A 21,839-nucleotide genomic window follows, 5' to 3' on the forward strand; every position below is an offset into this window, starting at 1 on the left:
AATAGTGATACTTACTACTAGCAGGCTTACATTTGCTATCTATATAGCACCTGTCAAAATTCTTCAGAATCGAGTGGTCAGTAATGGGGAGGTACCTGTGCTGCTGCAACTCAAACAGCAAAATGTGGTTTTATCTTTATTTTTACTACTTTGGATCTTTTGGTTTTAAGGATATGGTCAGCACAAGATGAAAGAATGTAACCTTGACATTGTAATTTATCTTAAGAGTTGCAGCTCACTTTAATTGGTAGCATGTAATTCATTTTTGTCTGTTATCCTTCCACGTCCTTTAAGTTATTTTGGAAGAAATATGGCTGGGGAGGAGGTGGAATCAATGAATCTGAAAACAGATTTCTGGCTTGTCACTTGAATAAAGCAGCAAGGCAAAATATGACAGAAATTCCAAAAGGGAGGGAAAAAGCACAGTTGTGGGGATGAAAGCTGATTTACATTTAAGAAACTGTTGAAAGACTAACTGTTACTATTACTTATTTTCCATATATTAACCCCATGCAGTTGCGAGCAATCTGGATTGTGCTTCCACACAATGACATGGAATATATGATAATAAAGAAAAACACGTCAAACCACCACCACCAAAAACAAAACAAAACAAGTCATTATGAAACTGGCAAAGGAAACTATTTTAAATCAGCATTTTTAATAGAACAATTTTCATTATAACTGTATTTTTAGGCTGTTTCTGTTATTGCAGAACAGCAATTTAACACCTAGTAGCTGCTTTAACAACAATAACTGTTCTGTTTGGGGACAAAGTCTTCCCAATAAAGGAATCTCAAGAGAAGCAATGGTTATCTATCCCAATCTAGAATGAGCAGATGCAAAGCATACTGCTAAGCTCTGTAATCATAGAATAGCACATTTATGTTTTTACTCCAGGTCATGCATAGCTAAGATGCCAGTATTAGAGTTTAACTTCTGGTTGGGGCCTTCTCCAAAAACTATTACGGTATTCAAATTATTTTTAAACATAAAAAGATAATTTAAACCTGCAATAGCTTTTTTTAGGATCAGCAGCACATTTCTGAGGTGATAAGCAAGACAGATGCTAAATATAACACAAAAATTTTTAAAACCTATTTATAAAGAAGTGTTAAATCAATCTTTTTGTCAAGCATTTTATACACACATCTAAGCTCAAAATAATTAATAAATTCAATAATTAGACACTATTTATAATTTCTGATAGGAAAAAGAATGTTTACACTTCAATACACAGAAAATTAGTATGCGACTTCTTTCTTTTCTCTAGCAAGGAACCTTTGCTCCTCCAGGAATGTTTGAATTGTTTAAGATTTCTCTCAATTTGAAAGATCAATTCAGAAACAAATTAATAACATTAGGACTCAGAAGGGCTTTAAAGAAACTAGCTGGTTTTCATCCAGATGCATCACATTTGACTGCTCCATGCAAGCCACATTTAGCCTCTCTATTTTGAACTACCCCAAATTGGTTATTTAATATGTGCACATTATTTGTGAAACATTATACACATAATTTTACATTGTGTGCAATTTATTGATACAAAAGCAAAAAAAAATGCATCAAACTCAACTGCTACACTTCTTAATTTCTTGAGAACTAAGAATTAGTTACCATTGAAACAGAAAAACGTACGTAATTCTTTGAAAATGGGATCTCTGATATAAAAAAACCCTCCATAGTTTTCCAAACCTCAAGTTTAAGCAGTTCAGGCTACATAAACTTTTTATAATTTGTTGATGACCGGAACACTGATCTCTGGCAGGATACCAGCCAGTCAGGACACCAGGGAAAGGGCTCGGCATTTTAAGAACAAGTCATTCTACCTGTTAATGGCCCAACCTTATCAGTGACTTAATCACCATGATATTACAGCAACTGCATCTTCACTTCTGATGGGGAGCAGGCTTTACTGTACCAGACACTTCACAATGTTCAGAACAGTCTGCCTCTCACTGCCCTTCGCTGCCCTCGATCAAGACAGCCACCACCTCCTGCTCCTCCTCCTCCTCACTGAGCTGAGGAAGTTTAGAAGCCCATCTGGTTTCAGCCTGTTGGTGACTGAGAAAGGAAGTGGGACCCAGCCAGAGTGGCTCAGTGACTAAGGCAGTTCACCGAAGGGCTTTCAGGAAAATAGCCAGTGGATTCCAGGCTGTGGTTTAACGCCTCAGGCACCAGCAGAGAACATGAGCTGCGCTGCGCACCGCAGAGGCTGCACACGGACTGGCTCAGGCTCTTGGGAACGCTCAACTTCTGCAGGCTGGAGGCTCGCCCACATGTCAAGAGTTATGACAAGAGTCATTATGCCTTGTGACAACAGCCTACAACCCCTTTTTTCAAAGGAAGATGTGCCACCCTCTTGCAGCATGCAGAGGAAAGCCAACAATTTAGTGAGGAGTCTGAAACAAAATAACCAATTTCATCACCCTTCCACTTTGCTTTTCTCCCATTTCCAATCAGATTTCAAATCTACTTAGGCTTCATCACCTCCTTTTATAAACACTAGGGTTAAGAATTTCAGATACTGTCTTTATACACAGACTTCTTCCTCCATCACGATATGATTTTGGGAACATTACAAGCTACTGCAAAATGAGCCTATGAATAGTAACTAAGGAATAACCTGGCACAGAAAGATTAAATTACTGGGGATAGTGAGCATCTAAAAAGCATGTACTATGTTTTCCCCATCACTTTTCTAGCTTCCAACCCTTTTCAGCTAAAGGCCTTTCCTTAGTTTACAATGGCTCATTTATTTGGAGCTGTCTTCTCTGGTCTCCCTTCCAACTCATGATTTTTAAAAATTCACAATATTATTTTGCAGGGAAGTCCACAATGTCCACTACCTTCTGCATAAATAGCCAAGGCCTTTTATATTCCATCTCATCCACTCAGTGTCAGCACACAGATTTTTTTTGTGCCCATCCCAGCCCAGTGATGTACCATTAAGCCTACAAGTGCACTATCACCACAGTTTCCCATAACTTCACGTGCACATAAGATCTGAAACAGAAGATCTGAAGCATCTTTAGATAAGATGTTTCATTTTCCCATCTATTTCTGTGTTTCTTTAAAAGGGTGCAGTAACAAAGTGCAACAACAACTTTCTCCAGTTACACGATGCACTGAAAGCCCACGCAGCACTGGGACAAAAGGCAGCACTTCCTAACCCATACAACCACACCCTGGCATTCCTGCCATGAAAGAGCCAGCCTTGGCAAAATCTGGAAGTAGGAATACTGAAGCTATTTTCTTCACTGCATTTGAAGTGATCCATGGGGCGGTGCTTGCACATTTTTCCTGTGCAATGTTGCACATTACAGCAAAAACAGCACACAAAGCTAAGCCAGAGGAGTTACAAAATGCAATGAGACATCACAAGCAGCAACAGAAAGAGCTGGCAGGCTCCCACTAGTGCCACCAGGTACACAATGCAAGGAAAAACCACTGCTTGTTGCTGTAGGATATTTTACAATGACATAAGCTTGTCGTCCACAGGGATTTGTCAGCGGCTGTTTATAAAGTCCAGGTGTAACATTCGTTTCCTTCAGGATGCAAGTGTGGACCATGAAGTCAGTAAGAGAGGATCCAGCTGTGGGAAGTCATGCCTCTTACTTAATGAAAAAGTTGGTGTGGGAAGAGGGAAAGGAAGACGACTTTATGGGAGTTTAACTTCCTCATGTCTTCTTCAAATATGCCTACTTTAAGGCACAGAAAAACAACCACTCGAGCTGACTGGAGAAACTGAATAAAGGTTCCCACATTCATATATATTTTCTAAGTGTTTTGCCAAAGCTACTGCTAAGGTAGCACTTGACTGATATCCCAAAAACTTAGTGTCTGGGAATCTTCCAAATAGATACTAAGGTATACCTCATCTGGTTTCTTTGAAGCAAGCCTAGCTATGTTATGAACAACTGTTCATGGGTATCAGGACAAAAAAAAATTAATCCACTATCCACAGGATGAAACACTTGTGTTTTATGAAAAAATTTTCAGTATCATCAAAATTTTGTAAAGCTAGAAAAGGTTTTAATCCTGTAAGACAGATAATTTGTAGTGAAAGAATTCTACAATCATTCCCCTAAATTTTTGCAAGTAAGTAACTCCTCAGCTCCAGATACCATCATGAGCCACTGTGAATCACAGCAGCCTCTCTAAAGGAGAGAAGAGGAATTTGAGCTGTGGCTGGGGTGCTCCTGTCACAGCCTCATTTCCAGTGGTTAACTATACTAGAAGTTTAAGAGTGATTTTTCAGCAAACACAAGCAAAAAAAAAAAAAAAAAAAAAAAACCTAATTCCTTTGCAAGCTAAACCAGAAATACACTCAATCCACTTCCTGGTATTGACACAGTACATTGTTCTAAATGCATCCATTGTAAATAGAATATAATAGTTTTGCCAAAGGAAAGCGGTTAAGAAATAGTTATACGTGGATGGTGGTAGGAGTTTTTTGTTTTAATTTGTTTGTCTACCACTCCTTGATAGATAGACAAGCTTCTTGAAAAGTATTTTTCCCTGTGTGATATGCACACACTTCCATCTTTGCAACAACCAAATCTCCAGGTCCTGGGTTTTTTAGTCCCGATAGCACAAAGCAAGCATTGACATTTATAAATACAACTGTTGACTCTAGAAGGTTTGACAGAAGAGGTGGCAGAAAAGCAAACAGTCTGCCCACCCACTGGGGACCCTCGAGTCAAGGACTAAGTTACAGTAACTTAATTACAGGAAACTCCTTTCTCCATTGTCTGCTCCTGTGTGCTTCATGGCTCAGCTGGAGTATATGGAGCAGTGGGTCAGGGGCAGGGAGGGGCACTGCTAGGTTAAAGCAACACTGGCTTTTTCAAAGTTTCCAGATAATCAGTTACTTGCCAACACTTTGCTCAACCCAACTTGACCCTGATGAACACTGGAGGTTAGTTGTTAGAAATCTGTAACAACAAATACACCTTTTTCTTTTCTTTTAACCAATGACTGCAAGAATATTTCTTTTGGGGGAAAAAACAAGCAGTAATAAGTTGTTATGATTTCTGGAAATAATTACAAAAGTTCACATAAATGTTTATGCACATAAGGAGCATTGCTATTTTAACCATGAGAAATGAAACACCCACTTCTCAATCTGACTCAGTAATACCAGCAAAATATTTCTACATACCACTTAGCTGTATAAATGCTAAATAAATAGAGATGTATATGATCAAAGACTAACTATGGAAGTTTATCTTGTAATCCATGCTGCAGCAGCCACTGTCATACATGACTGATCTTTTTTCAGTAAACATTATCATAACATCTTTGAATGTATTTATTACAATAAACCAACACAAGCTCTCATTAACTTCCAGCACTCATGACCTCATATCATTAGAATGTTTTATCTATAATACAGCATTTTCATCAAGACATAAAAACAGGTCTCTTAAGTGCAGTTTCATCATTATTCATTAGCTCATCTTTTTTTCTTTTTTAATCTAAAAATTAGTTCCTAAAGAGCAATTAAAAACAAAACATCCAGATGAAACCTGGATAAAGTTTTGTTTTAGTAAACATTGCATTTGTTAAAGCACACACACAAAATCACACAGAATATTCTGAGTTGGAAGGGACCCACAAGCATCAGCAAGTACAACTCTAATGTGAATGGCCCATACAGGGGCTAAAGCTGTGACCTTGGCATTATCAGCATCCTGCTCTAACCAACTGAGCAAGGATATTCCATACTGACTCTGGAATAACTTCATGACCTCTTATCACAAAGAACAATGATAACTGCAATTTGAAAATGAAGATTCAGAATAATCTCATCATTTTAGTTGGCTATATTTTATTGTAGGCTTTTGCTTCAATTGGACTCACTCCAATGCTTTTAGCATAAGCATTTATTTATAAGGATGACACAAAACATGTGCATCAGAGAGAGCTCAGTCTTTAAAAGACTAGCTGTAATTGTTTCTCCCCTTGTGTGGGGAGTTCTCCCAGTAACATGTTAAGATTTACAGTAAATTTTAAAGGCCTTCCACAGTTAAGCATAATTTAATACCCTTTACATGAAGAGAAGTACCTTTCTCAACTATATTTGATGCACTTCTTGAGATTATTATTGCAGCTCGCTCCTCCATGCCTTTCAAATGCCAAAACTGAGGTTCAAAAATTTACAAAAATACTTTAAATTTTGAGATCTCTGTCTTGAGGCATAGAAAAAACAATCCTGAGCTGTAAACTGTAGTCAAACTAAACCACACATTTTTATTAATATAGTCCTTGTGTGAGGACAGCAATGATCTAGAAAGCAAGGATATACAAGAACTACTATAGTTTTGACACAATACTGTCAGAAACACCTCACAACAAAATAGCAAATTTCACTTCACACGAAATAGAAAATTTTTATAAAATGCTTTAATGACGGATCCAGCAGTGCTTCTGGAGAAGGAATCAAGTTAGGCAGGGTTACAGTTGTCCTCAAAGAATTCCTCGATGAAACTAAGTACCAAACCTTCAGATGTGGAAATTTAAAATTAATAGACCTCAAGAGGAAACAAAATGGTCTGACTGAGCATTTCAAGATTCCACTGATTTAGTGAAAATCACACAGACAATTCCTCTTTGTATCAATCAACTCACATCCTAAATGTCAGCTTTAGTTCTGTTAGACTCAAGTATCCCATACAAAAAACTGGCTTCAGTTAACAAGATCTCTTTAGCAAATGGGACAAAACATCTCCAAATGCTGAAATCCTAGCAGTGCACTTCCCCATTATTATATTTTTTATATTATTTTTTATATTATATTTTTATATTATATTATATTATTATATATTTTAATACGATCATGGATGTTGGGCTAGGGAGGGATGGAGAGGTTACTCAAAGACAAGTAAAAATTTCCTGCTATCTAGATAAACATGCATATATAATACTGATCCAGCCCCCTCCTTAAAATTAAGGCCAGTAAGGGAAATCAGTCTTTAACTTCAAAAAATTCTTCACAGAATCCAAACAGCACTTCTTTTTTTTCAACAGACAAAAGAATGCAAGAAAACTACTAACCTTCACTTCTGGGCACAGGCTCTGTAGCACCTGGTGTTTTATCTGGCATCTCTGCAGACACAGGCTTAGTAGAACCTGATGGACACAAAGCAAAGAAGAGTTTTCCATCAAAACCAGCACGTTTCAGCAAGGCACTCCCCTGTTCCAGAGCCCCTGTGAAGGATGAGTTCTCAGCTTTCATCGCTTCTGTGTCTGGATGTAAGAAGTGTAAACAGACAAACTTCTCTCAGGATTAACTGCGGCACCATTCAGGACGCTCTCAGTTGCATGTTCTTCCAGGTAGGCAGGCACCAAAGGACCCTCTCAGACCTGAGAGCACTAATTACATCTGGTGAACTTCTGCCTTTCATTTCACACATTTTTTTGCCTCAGTTAATTTCGAGTGAGAGGTCTGAACTGGGATGGAAGAGGTGCTTACACTCAGGTACTGCTGAAGTTAACCATGGAGTGACCACCTGGAGGGTCACAGCAGCCTGCATCAAACAGAAAATCCCCTAACTTGGAGCTTTACTGCACTGCAGAGCACCAGTATTTCTTCCAGCATAGCAGTGGGCAGAGAAGAAAAGGCTTCTCAGGAAGGCAGTGAACACGTCTCCTCTTACAGCAACCTTATGTACCCTCTGTGGTACTGGCCAGCAGTCAACATCTGGCCACCACACACTGGCTGGGATTTTGTATCCTTCTTTCTGGCATCTTTGAATATTTTTTCATCACCAGCAACGCTGACACTCCATTTTACATAATGAAAGCCTCAAGATCAGACAGGATGCACCAAGACCAGACAAATCAGAACAAGGATGATTCTCTGTCTGAAGGAGTTTGTGTGCCAAGTGGGACTTCATCTCAGCTGATGATCCACACAGTTCAGTGATGTGTACAGCACTGTACAGAGTGCACAGCATCAGAAGTAGCCACAGTAGAGCCCTAATTCCTAATGAATTTTGAAAATTTGCATGCAGTTTTCAAGACAGCCATTAGATCCAGAAATATTGGAGACCTCACTGGATAACCCTGCAGCAGAACTGAGACTGAACTCAAATAAATGGCCCTTTTTTCCTCCCTTCTTAAATTACTTTGCTTTCAAATTCATATATCTTGTTTTGAATCCTATCTTCAGACATAAAATGAAAACATTTGTGCCCTAATGTCCAATAAAGACCTTAGGTTTACATTACAACCAAACTATACAAAATTTGTAGGATTTCTTAAGCTGTTTAAGTTGTAAAACAGTATTTCAGGTGTTATATCCAGGGCAAGTATATTTGTCATATTTAATTCACAAATATGTAAAATACTTAGAAATATTAGACACACATGAGGCTATAATCCTCTTAGGGTGGAAATTAATTTCTATTTAGCTGATGGAAATTCTACTAGATTTTCTGTATGATTTTCTAGATCAGCCAATTCATCTCTTCTCAAGATAAAATCCACCATGTCTTACTCAGGAATTACTTTGTCCTTAACATAGATATTTCACCCACACAACAGTACATATAGTGAAGACTGTGAGCTAGCTAAACATCTCTAATTCGCCCAAATTAATAGCTGTAATGCTTATCCACCTGAAGGTCTGGGTTTATGAGTTCATAAAACACAGCTGGACAGTGCCACAAACTGAACAAACAAGTGTGACCACAACAGAGGCTTAAACAAGTATAAAAACCTCGGGGTCTCCATACTCCTCTATAAATCTGCTGTAAAACAGAACCCGCTCTCCACAAGACAATTAAAAAATGAATTTGTTCTTCGAACAGATTACTCAAATTTAATTATCTATGGTTATCATCACTAAGCAGTTGGCTAGAACAAATACACCAATTAATTCTAAAACTTGGCAAGCCCGTGTCCAACCCTCTGCATTCAATGATGCACTACATATTCTCTGAACATTACACAGGTTTATAAATCAAATTTCAGCTATCCAGTGACTTACTAGTAAAGTTGATAGGAACCAGTTAATCACACAATATATTTGAAACAAGAAATGTCATCAATAAATACTATATTTACTTTCTGTGATTAATACAAAAACCATTTTATTTAAATTTTAAATAAATCATTTAATATCACTTATTCAGGAAAAAATATGTTAAAAATGGAAAAACACAGATATCCACATATTTGTTTCCTGGTTTTGGTTGGTTGGAGTTGTACAGACTTGAAATAAGTATGTTAAGTAAACTTGATCATGAAAATGCTCACAGAGTCACTTACTAACATATTAATGACAAAAAAAAAAGATCTGTAGTCTCAGAAATAATTTTGGGCTTCTTCATTGACATTTTGTAGAGGTGCTAAATAGAAGCATGAAAAAAAGACCTTTTTTCTTTCCTCTTCTGCCCTGATTTTTATTTACGTAAGTCAAAACCTTTCCTTATCTAAAGTAGGCCAGCATTTTCTACTTGGCCTTCCAAGGAAGTGACAGCCTTGCTTTTCTGCTATCTAAACTCAAAACCAGAAAGCAATTTTACTGCAAGTAAGGCACACCCCAACAGTCATTTATGCGAATTTAATGGAGTTCCTGTGCTTATCCCTTGCTATGGAGCATGACCTATCATTCCCAGTGCAAAACCAAGCGGGATTCAAATGGGCGTTGAATGACCTTGTCATTTTTAATAATGGAATAGTAACTTGAAAGCTGGATCATTCAATTACTGCACACAGACCAAGGTATTTATTGAACAGGTTCAGACCTGCCACTGCCACAACAACTCTGTCTCAACAGCTCATTTGGATAATCCATGGCAATTTTATAAACTACAGTCCCACTAATGGTTTTCCACAGACTCGCCAGTTTAGCAGCTCTGCGTTACAAAACATGATAGCAAGGGCTTAACACACTACCACAGTTTAAAGAAAGTCAGCTTCTCTGCCTAGAAAAGCGCATCTTCAGAACAATGTCTGAAAACTCTCACACCTCCAAGATCCCTGAGTCCAGCTGTTAAACTGACACTGCCAAGTCCACCCCTAAACCATGTCCCTAAGTGCCACATCTATGTGTCTTTTAATCTCCATGTGTTTCCACCTCTTCCCTGACCAGCCTGTTTCAATGCTTGAAAAACCCTTTCCATAAAGAATTTTCCCCCACAAAGATTCTTGCCACTGTCTGTAATGGTTTTCCGTAATGAAACAGTCTGAAATTTGTTGCTGCTTTTTCTAAAGCTTACAGGAGATTAGTCGTACCGGAATTGTACAACCAGGTGCAAACATGACACAGTCTTCAGCACTTTTCCAATTCACTGTCAACTGAAAACATTACATCTAAAAACTGAGGTCCAGTAACGTGGCACAGAAAAGTGTTTTATTAATTCTTTAAAAAGTACACAAATCTATATATTTTTAAAAATACCTTTCCCCTTTTCTGTCTCATTAATGCAAACCAGTTCCATTCTATTGCTAGAAATTGCAGAATATACTAAAAAACTTTAAGAAAAAGAAATAGAGAACTCTGCTGTTGTTTTCTGCAACACACCAAGTTTTGAATTATTCAAGAAACAGAAGTCAATGTTGAGCATTCCTTTACTTCTACAATTCCTCTTTTTAATCTAGGAAGGAAATCTCTGACAAAAAGTATTAACCAGATGAGGAAACTAAATCTCCCTCTCTCTGCAGTAAGGCCAAGCTGGACTCATGTAAAATCAGTCAAAAAGTAGCATATGGGGTACAAGCTTGCTAGTAAATGTAAAAGGAAATAATGCTTGCTCACTTTCTACACAAATAATTTCCACTTATCCAGACAACCTTAGTAGTAGTAGCATCCTAAAGCTTTTAAGAACCTTATAAAAACATTCCAGGTAGACCCTTCTAAATACTCTTGCAATATTATTATTGAAATAGTTCTAATTTTCTCTGAATCTCAGGCTCAGCTATTCTAGTAGTCCATGAGGTACCTTGTATTTTTTAGTCCATTAGTCAAAACTGCTACCTATTGCTTAGAGCACTTTTTCACTGAACATCCTAGTAAGAGAACTTGAAATACATATGCATTGATAATTTATGAATAAACACAGCTATACCGTTTACATTGCTCAGTTAAGCAAAATTCTTTTAACAGCAACCAAAACCAGTCAGATGTATGACCATGCATTTTCATGGGCTATAATCAGCCAGGGCCACCCAAACAGGCATACTGGGAGGTCCTAGTTCAAGAAATTTTTTGTTCCTACCAGTAGATTGATTTGCTTTTAAAATCCTGAGCTGCTAAAAACTGCAAATCAGCTTTAGCGTTATGAAAAACATAAGATCCTTTAAACACAGCATCTAAGCCAATAGTGTGCTGTAGGTGAATTAGTAAAACATTCAAATTTATAGCACATGGGAGGCTAAAAAATACTTTAAAAAAATCATACTCACAAAAAACATGGATTACTTGTGTTTCACAGACAAATATATTCCTTGCCTCTTTAATTAATTGTCTTTGCAAAAAAAAACCAAAACAAAACAAACAAAAATAAATAAACGAAAACCACCAGTAAGGGTTTCCAACTATTCAAAATCACTATTAATCACAATTTTCACATTTAAAATTTCATGGACCAATTTCCATTGGAGAGAAGACTTCTGTTCTACTTTCATTCTTTGAAAAAATTATTTCTATACTCTCAAAAAAGTATCCAGGAACTTGAAAGAGACCATTGTTTGTCACAGGACTGTTTGCAGATGTAACTATGGAGCTCAGCTATGTATTTATGTTGAACAATGATCATCACTAACCAAAATCTAACCTGACCCTCCTCCTTTGTGTCAAACCCTTGGCCCTTAGTCTACATCTGTTCCAAATAGCTGGGAGTGATCATATTCAAGAAAGTTTGTTGTATTTCTTCAAAAACTTGTCAAATACAGTCACTTTTCAATGACAGACACTGCACTTCTTCCCCATCTTCCATAGGCACAATCAACATTAATATAAGATTACTGTGACCACTGCTGTGGTCACTTTATTCACAATCAGAATACATGTTCCCTTATAATACTTCAATACAATTTTAAATGCAGCCTTTTACAGATTAAAATTAAACAGTCAGTGCTTTATACACACATGAATACATGTAAAACAACTCAACTCCTGAGAATCTACATTACATACTGTATCATTAACAGAAAAGCTGTCTGATGGATTATTTTTAAAATAGTATCTAGATGAGTTATTTCTGCTGCAATTAAAAAAAAGGTGCAAGGGGGGTAGAAATAAAATAGATATTAGTAGGTTTTTTGACATAAAATATTTTGTAAACAAATAAGGACAATTAGATGCCCAGAGACAGCCTGCACAGCCAGCCCCCCTTCTTGGATGAATGGTACTGGATGTTGCACTTCTGAATGCAAAACAACTCACAGAACCCCAAAACCAGCACTTACATTCTCAGGTTTCAGGATGAACTCCAAACTCCAAGGATGGCTATGGTAAAATTCATCCTCACATCAACACACTCAGGCTCTGACATCTGAGTGTTAACACTGCATACTATCTTTGTTAGAGAATAAGGACATCTGTCCCTGATCTAGTTTTTGCCATTTGTTTGCCTACAAAATCCCTTCTGGAGCAGATGCCTTGCTGCTCTGAACCCCACAAGAATAGCTTTGATCCCAGGTCACATAAACCATAAAACAAGTTCATATGTTAACACTAACACAGTTCTTTCACATGAACCAAGAAGTGACACTGAATGAAACCCTAAATAACATTGACCTAAGGGATCATTATGAGGACATAAACCAAGCCCTCATTTCTGCTCCTATTCACCACCACCCCTCAGCCTTCCTAAGTAATACGGCTTAGGAAAAAAACAGTAATTAAACCTGTTTAAGATTCAAATGTTATTTCAAGTTCATAGTTATTCCTTAAAAAATCGCACAGAATTCTAACGGCTCCTTCCATTCCCTTCCAGCAGCACTTTGGATGTGAGTTACAGCTTTCCTTCTTCAACAATGTCCCACAAAAATCTTCCAGTCTTTCCCCCCCCGCACATCAACACATACCAAAATGTTCCAGCTTTGAGGCGTTTTGCTGGAGCTGGGGGTTTGGATTTTGTGGGCTTTTTTTGGTAAGATACTACAGATTTTGCTGATATTCCCAAACCATGCCATCCTTTCACTTTCTGTTCCACAGAAAGGCAGTAACTGTGACACTTAAGACAAATGCAGCAAGAGATGAGCTGGTCCAAACAAGACCCTCTGATCTACATTGGCAAGAAGGAGCAAAACCTCCTTTACACACTTGCCCATTGATGAAAGTCACAGTAACATCACTCTCCTGCCCACTTTTTCAAAACATATTTAATCTACAGCATCCTCTGCCCAGTTTCTGGAGATAATCATCCATACTGTGGCTCCAATCCAAAACACTTAACTTTTTGCCAGCAGGCAAAGACCAAATCACAGAATCCCTTTGTCACTTTCATTCTGGTTTACTGCAAATTCACAGTGTTTGAATGTGAAAAACATCATAAATGTTCTAATGCAAGGAATGAGCTGTCTGGCTCCTCTGTGGTTTAACTGCTACGCGTTATGTCTTCTTCCTCCTCCCATCTCTCCAACTTTTGAATCCATTCCCAGCACTATTCCAAGGTTTTGGTCATGGTTTTCCAAACCCACTAAAAGATCAAGTTCAGCAGCTAATCACCATGTTTCAGTCTGCAAGGCATGACAGCGTGTTTTTTACAAAGTAACGCCGGATATGAGGTCTAGAAGGGCATGTGACACAATATTTTCTCCTTCAAACTTTGTATAGAACTTCTAGAAAATATGAGCTATACTCAACTTTTGGTCTGTGTCCAACCACATTGTAAGGCTCCTTACTTAAAACAGCATATGCTGCTTCTATGCCAAGTGAAACAAAGAGGAAAACTCCCCACAGGGTCTTGTGGGAGGAGGAAGAGGGATCAAAACCTTGACTGACACTTCCCAAATACCCTTGTGAAGCATATGCTCAAAGCCTAAGCAGAAAGACATCCGCTTTAATTGGTGAAATGCATGCATTTCCTGCATGTATGCATTAACTCTGTGCTGATCACGGGAGTTTCTCAGCTCAGGTAAAGCACTGTCTTTAAAACTCAAGTCATCTCAGCGCAGTTTGTAGGAAATTCCTTACTATGATTAACCATTGCTATTTCTCTTTCTGTAAAATTGAACCACTGACGAATATTTTTGAAAATATTTTTAGCACTATTGCCCAAGCCGCAGCTTTGCCCAAGCCGACAAGGAATCACGCTGCGCTGCAGAACGCGGACAGAAATCCACCCAAGGCATCGCTCCATGCGCGGCGCTGGCAGCGGCGGCAGCGCATCCTTGCCGGGATGCTCGGAGCCGCGGGCACCGCTTCCAGCGCAGCTCCCGCAGGTGGCACTGCCGCTGCTGCTGCTGCACCCAGAGACAAAAGTGAGCGCTTGCAGCAGAACCTGCCTCTCCCTCCCGGTCAGCGTGTCGGACACGGGGTAAAAACCATTCTGAGTCACCATACCCATCACTCGAGTCTGGATTTGGGGGTGGGTAGCCTGACAGCTAAACTGCTCTACCACCTTTTCCTTATTTCAAAACCCCCTATAACCAGAATGAACAGAATTATTTTGTAAAGCACCGGGCATTTTTCAAGTTATGTACACATATTGCTTCTCTCATGTCTTTGTACAGCGCAGTTAATCTCAGCAGCTCTTCATTAAAGTTAAAAAACCCCACACGAACAAAGGAAAAAAAATCCATCAAAAGATCATGTTTCACTTACATACAGAAAGTCTGTCACTTCAGACACTGTCTTTTGAATCTAAGCTTGAGAAAACAGACAGACTTAGGTAAAGTGGCACAGCACAGGACATGCCTGACATACACTGATGAAAACCAAGGAAAAGCAGGATAAGCAGGTCAGTCCCGAGATATTTAGGGCCTTAGAGGCAAGTCCCAGCACAGACCGCTGAGAGTACAGCAGTAGTAAGTCATCGCTGCCAAGAACAGCTATCGTTATCACAAAATACTGCTGTCATCTACTCAAAGACATCTGCTACTCAACAACCATACAGTGAAGCATACAACATATTCTAAGCAAAGCATTTTCTGAGCCAATTAAGAGCCCCACATAATGCATTACGTGTGGTTACTCTGCAAAAATCAACCAACAGCATGGTTTTCTTCACTGGCTCTTAGAAAGATAGAGATAAAATCCTTTAACTGAGTTTTCCTTACATTGCTTCCTGATTTCATTTTTTAGATAATAGTACTTCTACTGTTAAGTGCTAATTAGGGCCACACAAAGAAAACTGAATTTGAAACAAACCTATTTAAGAGAAACCCAAATGCCTCAACACAGACAAGAACTCACAGTTCAACATTTTCTTTATTACAAGAGCTTATTTCCAGCACCATTAATTTGTGGCTCTTCAGTAATGCATACACCAAGTGCAGAAAAAGGACAAAGAGCATGTACTATGCACACAGACCAGTTACAGCACTAAAGAGCCTACAGGATTTAAGGGCACAAGTCCCCATATTGTGATAACAGCCAAACCCATGGCCAGAACTCTAACAGTTGCCAAAAAATGAACAGTTGCCAACCTGACATTCCCCCCAACAAATTCTCTGTCACTGTCAGAATTTACACAGTCCTTTTACCATGTCATCCTAAGTACAGTCTCTGGATGTTGGGTTTTGTCATGGTTTGACCAGGAAGAAGTTGGGAATTCTGGGAAGCTGTGGTCAAACCAATGAAGGTTTTGGGTTTGAGACTGGCGTCCGGTGTGGCCAGTGGGTTTTGGACACACCTCCGAGAATACACAGGGGTTAAAAGCAGGGCACTGCCCTGGCATTTCCTCTTTGGGCCTCGCCGGGCGAGGAGTTCAGATCTCTCCCCCGTCCGGCCCGCTGCTGCTGGGCGGGGGAGGGGCCAGCCATGCGGTAAGGCCTGGACAGAGATGGTGTTGAGGGGGCTTCGGGGGGGCTCCAAGGATGGAAGGGTGGGGGAGCCCCAAGAGACATCGAGCCCTCGAGCAGCCAGCCCCCCTTCCCCCCCCCAGGAGAGCAGCCAGCGAGAAGGGGGAGGAAGACTGCCCGGCCGCAGCGGCAGCGTGTGGGCAGCGTGCGTGGGAGCCGACCGACAGACAGAGACTGAAAACTTTTAACCCTTTCTTACATGATTGGGGCCTTGCGAAAATGCTAATCCTCCTCGAAGCTGAATAAGAAGGGAGATGAGAGATGATATGAGATAAGAACTTTGGCCCGGAGTTTGTGGAGATGATTGGATGGGGAGAGATGATTTGGAGTGGCCTTTTGGCTGGACGTTTTCTTGTAGCCATGGACTCAGTTGTTCCTGTGACACAGACTGCATTTAGGGGGAGGCAGTGCCTCAAAACCAGGAGGGTTCATTTGTGAGGACCCCCCGGCCCCAGGGGGTTGGAAATATATGGGGGGGACAGTTGTCCCAAAAGCAGAGACTGTGCCTTTTTGGAGTGAGACAAGGCATCCTTGAAAGACCACCCTAAAAGCAGCTCTGATCCATGTCTCGGTGGTGAGAGCACTGAGCATGGAAGGAACATGTCACAAGCGGCAAATGGACTTTTCCGGGCGGTGCCGAAGTGACAAGGAAGCATCCGGGATTTCAGTGTGTTTCCAGAAGCCTATGGAACAAGAAGGACTCCGTTCCTCTTCATGAACTGCAGTTTGAGTATACTAAAGTGTCGTGCTGGGCTGGGCAGTTGGTATTTTTGAGAGAATGTATTGGATTGGGAAAGTCAGGGAGTGGGGAGGAGGAAAAGTGGTTTTTGTAAGGTTTTCAATTTTTTTTTCTTTTCCTTATAGTCTTTCCTATTTTTTTTTCCTGTAGTTTTAGGTAATAAAGTGTTATTTATGTTTAAGTTGGAGCCTGTTTTGCTTATTCCTGGTCACATCTCACAGCAGACACCAGGGTGAGGCATTTTCATGGGGGCACTGGCTCTGTGCCAGGCTCAAACCATGACAGGTTTACAGCTGCACTTCTGCCTAGCTCACCACTCACCCTCCCAGCTAAACACTCCAGGTAACTGTTCAGACTTTGTGGGGGGAAATAAAGTATATTTTTTTAAATCTACATTAGTTATTTTGACTGGTCACTAGCATCCCCTCTTCTTGAATCTTTCTCAGGAGAAATACAACTACAAATGCATTAGGTCTTGTACTTTGTCAAAGCAAGTCCAGATGAGGGCCATCAAGTTTATTAGAGGGATGGAGTACCTCTCCTAGGAAAAAAGGCTGAGACAGTTGGGGTTTTCCAGCCTGGAAAAGAGAAGGCTTCAGGGTGACCAGATTTTGGCTTTCCAGAATGTGAAGCAGGCCTATGGGAAAGCTGGAGAGGGACTTTTTTACAAGAGCATGTAGTGACAGGAAAAGAGAGAATGGCTTCAAACTGAAAGGAAATAGGTTTAGATGAATTTATTACTGTGGGTGGTGAGGCACTGGAAGGAGTTGCCCTGAAAAGTGGTGGATATCTCATCCTTGGAAGTGTTTAAGCCAGGTTAGGTGGAGCTCTGATCAAGCCTCCAGTGCTCAGCAACTACAGTTTTATGATTTCGGGTTAAAGACAAGGACTGCTGCTGCTTTTACACTCCACTCACAGATATTAAAAAAACAAACAAGCAATAACCCAGCTATCATCCTAGCATGCAGCTTTTATTCTCATTTCTCTTTTATACAAGAAAAAACAAGCAAAACAAACAAACAAAAAATCCTCCAGACTTGCATCTGGCTTATATAGTAAAGAGAACCTGGTACCTGCTTTTACAGGCTGTAAGCCTCTTCCAAATTATATTTTCTATTAGAGAGGTTGTGTAGCACTTAAAAAGACACTTGTCTTTTTACATGATGCCTGTGCTGGGGGTATCACCAAACAACATCTTGGAAAAGACCACTGATGGGTAAATGCATCATTTCATGGAAGAAATAAAATCAAAACAGGCTGTGAGGATGCAAAGCTGCTGTTAGATCTCAAGGAATCCAATTACAGCAAACAAGTCAAATAACAGTGAAAATAAACTATAATATGCAAAGCCTTAAACTACTTGAATCCAGTCCTACGTGCTGAATAAATATTACAGTGATGGATAACATGCCAGTGAACCCCAATGCATCTGAAAAATTTGATCTAACAATGGTAGAAACAATCTTACCATGTCTGCAGGTGTTTCACCCTCTGACACTTCCTTTTTGTATTTTTCATTTCTGTTTCAGGAAGCTTCTTGACACCCAACTAAAGTTCACTAACTTTGTCACACTTACTCATCAGAAGAAAGGAAACAACCTTGCCATCTGCTTAGTAAGGACATCAGGCTGCCTCTACTACGCAGGGTAGCTTCTCTTGAAATCACAGGACTATGATAATAATGAAGGTTTTTCTGGGGCTTGCTTCATTTAAATGAAAACTTCATAGCCCTCTTACAGAGAAATTCCTTATAGTCAAGGTCAGTAGAAAGCTATTATCTATGGCAAGAATGAAATTTGTATGTGTTTAAACTCTCTATATGGCCAAAGTCAAGGCACTGAGATAGGGAATGACATCTTCCTCAACTCACATAACCAGTATGAAATGTAAACCCTGACAATTTGACAGAGATAAGGTGCATCCAAAAGCAAATACTCCAAGAGTACAGAACAGCCCAATGCTTTTCAAGGGTATAAGTACAGAAAAGTGCTATTCAAAATCAGCTGTTTCAGGGGTATTTCTTCTCTGCACTTAAACACATTTCTGAAAACTCCTCCCCACCCCCCAAAATAAAAACAAACCAAAAAACAGCAAGCCACAAAATGCTGCTCTGCACCAAATTACAAACACAAATTTATCCTCCCATGCGCATATTTTTTAAAAGCACTGCTGTTTTTCTTCCAATTTGGCTAACAGCAGAGCAATTAGTATGCATCAACTCCAATTAGGTTACTACACCTCTTCTGTAAAATACTTGCAATATGTTTGGATTGACTGCATATTTTCAAAGAAATAACTTCAGACCTCATTGTAAAAGAAAACCACAGAACTTCCAGAATAAGGTCATACTGATGAAAGACAAAAATGTCAGCACTGTCCAGAAAGTCAGTTTACTTTCTTAAAAATTTTCCTAAACAATGTTAATTCCAAGTAAAGAAGAGAGAATGATATTTTCCCCTTCAAGTGCAAATTCTTGAGGAGAGTTAAAGCGGGGGGTGGGGGGAGATACAAAAGAATGTTTGGTTTGGCATTGCTGACAAGGGGAATGTTCATGAAGGGGAAGCCTACTTAAAACCAGAATAATGGATAATTATTGCTTTATATGTGGACCCTTCATTAGTTTTGTCTCCATGACACACAGTGACACCATTACATTTACAAGGAAAGACTCAGACACAGATCCACCATGAGGACAACGGACCCCTACAACGCCCATTTGTGTGTCTCCTTCAACTGCAATTGCCTGAGTATGGCATTACTGCTGAAATGAGAGGTTTAGACGTAGACTTTACAATTATTAGACAAGTAATACTCAGTTGGCTTCTCCAGAAATTGTCATTTGAGTGGCTAGCCAAAGTACAGCCATGCACAACTACTTAGGCATGCCCTCTGAAACACGTTTGTTGCGGGTTTTTTACCCACAGCCATCACAAAAAGTCCATCTAACTTTCTGACTACAGTGAAGTACCATTAATGAAAATTTTGGGGTTTTGTTTTCATCACAGAGTATGAAACATTAGGAAACAACACAGCAAATCACATAAAAGAGTCAACAGTTAAAGCTTTCTGAGCCCTGACATATTCCAGGCTCCAAATGCTGCTGAACCTGGCAGCCCCCCCAGCCCTGGCTCAGGACCAGCTGACTGGGCCTGACTGTAGGACCCTTTCACATTCCTCCAGCCTTTCCTTCTCCCTACTTTGGGAATACATACATCTATGTGTATATATGTATACATATTTATATACACACGGTGCACACATGTTAAAAAAGAGGAAATTAATAACAGACAAGCTGACAGCATTGAGTACATTCCCTTGCAATTTACCCAAATGAATGGCCTCATAACTCAGATTGGGACATTTCCTGTAAAAACACTTCACTATTTATCAAGCCACGCCAGAGTGCAACTGTTGAAGCATGGCTTGCAAACAACATGCTTTCCAGAGCCAAAGCCTGCAGTTATCTACAGAACACTGCAACTAGTGGGGATGGAGAAGCCAGAGCCTTCTTGCTGTATATTAGCTTTGAAAAGCATGTCCTCAATTCAGAGTTCTGTAACTGCAGGCATAGTCTAACCGGCCTTTGTGGCACTGAATTGCATATGCAGAGCACAGAGAAACTACAGTTTCAAATTACATTCATGCTTCATCTCTGACAGAACACATGCATTTATAGAGTCATTAAATATATTCATTAGAAAAAATAAGGAATATTAGATTAAATAGGACTAGAAAAGGAAAGGAAATTATTTCAGCACTTACCTGATCAGCACAAGTACAGAGTCTAGGAGACTAAAACTGGTAAAAGGGAAAACACTCACAGGAACAATCTTTAACCTGCCAGAATTTCCAAAGCAATGTGAATGACCATTTTGACAGAAGCAGGTGACAAGCTGTTAAATGAACATTTCTTTCGGGTTAAACAGCTGTATTCCTTAGATAAGGAAACTCCTTCTATATAAGTATGTAAAGCCCCTTATCTCCACTATTCTTTCCCAGAAGAGCCAAATTTCTTATTAAAGATTGAATCGCCAAATGCAAACCTTCACTGGCTCCTGACCAAAATATTACTTCCATTCAGAAAAAACATGGGGAAACAAATAACATGACTTAAGAGGATTATAGCTGGAAAGGCGATTTCCTTCAGATGAATGTTTTTCTCCTTTCTACATCAGTCTAAGAGATATGGTTTGATCAATCAGTTGTTTATAAGTAAATCTCGACAACTGCATGGAGTCTGAGCCATTGTGCACTTTGATACTTCATTCACCTTCTCAGAAAGTAAAATAAATAACCTGGACTTATCTTTCAAACACAGAAACAAAGAAATACCTATTATGTGCTAAAATAACACAAATTCCAGCTATAGCAATACCACTGAGAACTCCAGAAGAACCTATTTTTAAGAAAACAGCTTTCTATTTCATTGGTCATTTTATCTAGTACTGGAAACCAACAAAAATAAGGGCAGGGTGTGAGCGGGAATCTCTAAATAGGCTTGATTAAAGTAAATATTCAAAGGGATATTACTCAAGTCAGTACCAAGAGCTTCAGCCAGTTTCCAAAGCCTTTTGAATTCTCAGAGCTAAGCCCAGTGAATTCAGATGAAAGTTCCTTTTCTTCCACTTTTAAGGGAAGAAATAACTTATGTGAACTTTCTGCAAAACACCCTTCTGAGTTTAGTAAGTGGGGAACAAACCTAAAGCACTGCCAAGACACACAGCTAACCATTTATAAACCTTAATGTTTCATACAAATATTAAGCACTGATCTACTGAAACAACACAGAGGTATTCCAATAATGCTGTTTCAAGTTATGTAACACCATCCCCTTAGTACATAAAAACCCCAGCTCCTCCATTCTTGCTGCCTAGCCCACATTTTGTCCTCTGAGGAACACAGGCACACAGAGTGCATACTAACAACACCAGGTTCCCACTTAACCCAGCAAGAGGCACAGCAGAGTGAGGAAACCACCTGGCCCTGCCTCGCTCTGAGACTATGCCAGCCTGTTCAGTGGGGCTGCAGGAAAAAAAGAAAAAGTCCCTGCTGTATTTCAAACACACTCTAAGAGCTACGTATATTACCACAAAAAGCAGGGAACCACTCTATCTGATCA

The 21,839-nt window shown here is 39.5% G+C and overlaps 1 protein-coding gene across 2 annotated transcripts in view; it reads right to left on the reverse strand.

Annotated features, from left to right (window-relative positions):
- PLEKHG1 (pleckstrin homology and RhoGEF domain containing G1) overlaps nucleotides 1-21,839 on the reverse strand; it is a 127,367-nt gene that overhangs the window by 81,796 nt on the left and 23,732 nt on the right. For both annotated transcript variants that reach the window (XM_026794140.2, XM_026794141.2), the window contains exon 3: nucleotides 7,060-7,134. In XM_026794140.2, coding sequence (XP_026649941.2) covers nucleotides 7,060-7,108 — 49 coding nt within the window. In that variant the 5' untranslated portion in view covers nucleotides 7,109-7,134. The remainder of the gene's footprint in view (nucleotides 1-7,059; nucleotides 7,135-21,839) is intronic.

Source organism: Zonotrichia albicollis, chromosome 3 (genome assembly GCF_047830755.1).
Source record: "Zonotrichia albicollis isolate bZonAlb1 chromosome 3, bZonAlb1.hap1, whole genome shotgun sequence".
Lineage (NCBI taxonomy): Eukaryota > Metazoa > Chordata > Aves > Passeriformes > Passerellidae > Zonotrichia > Zonotrichia albicollis.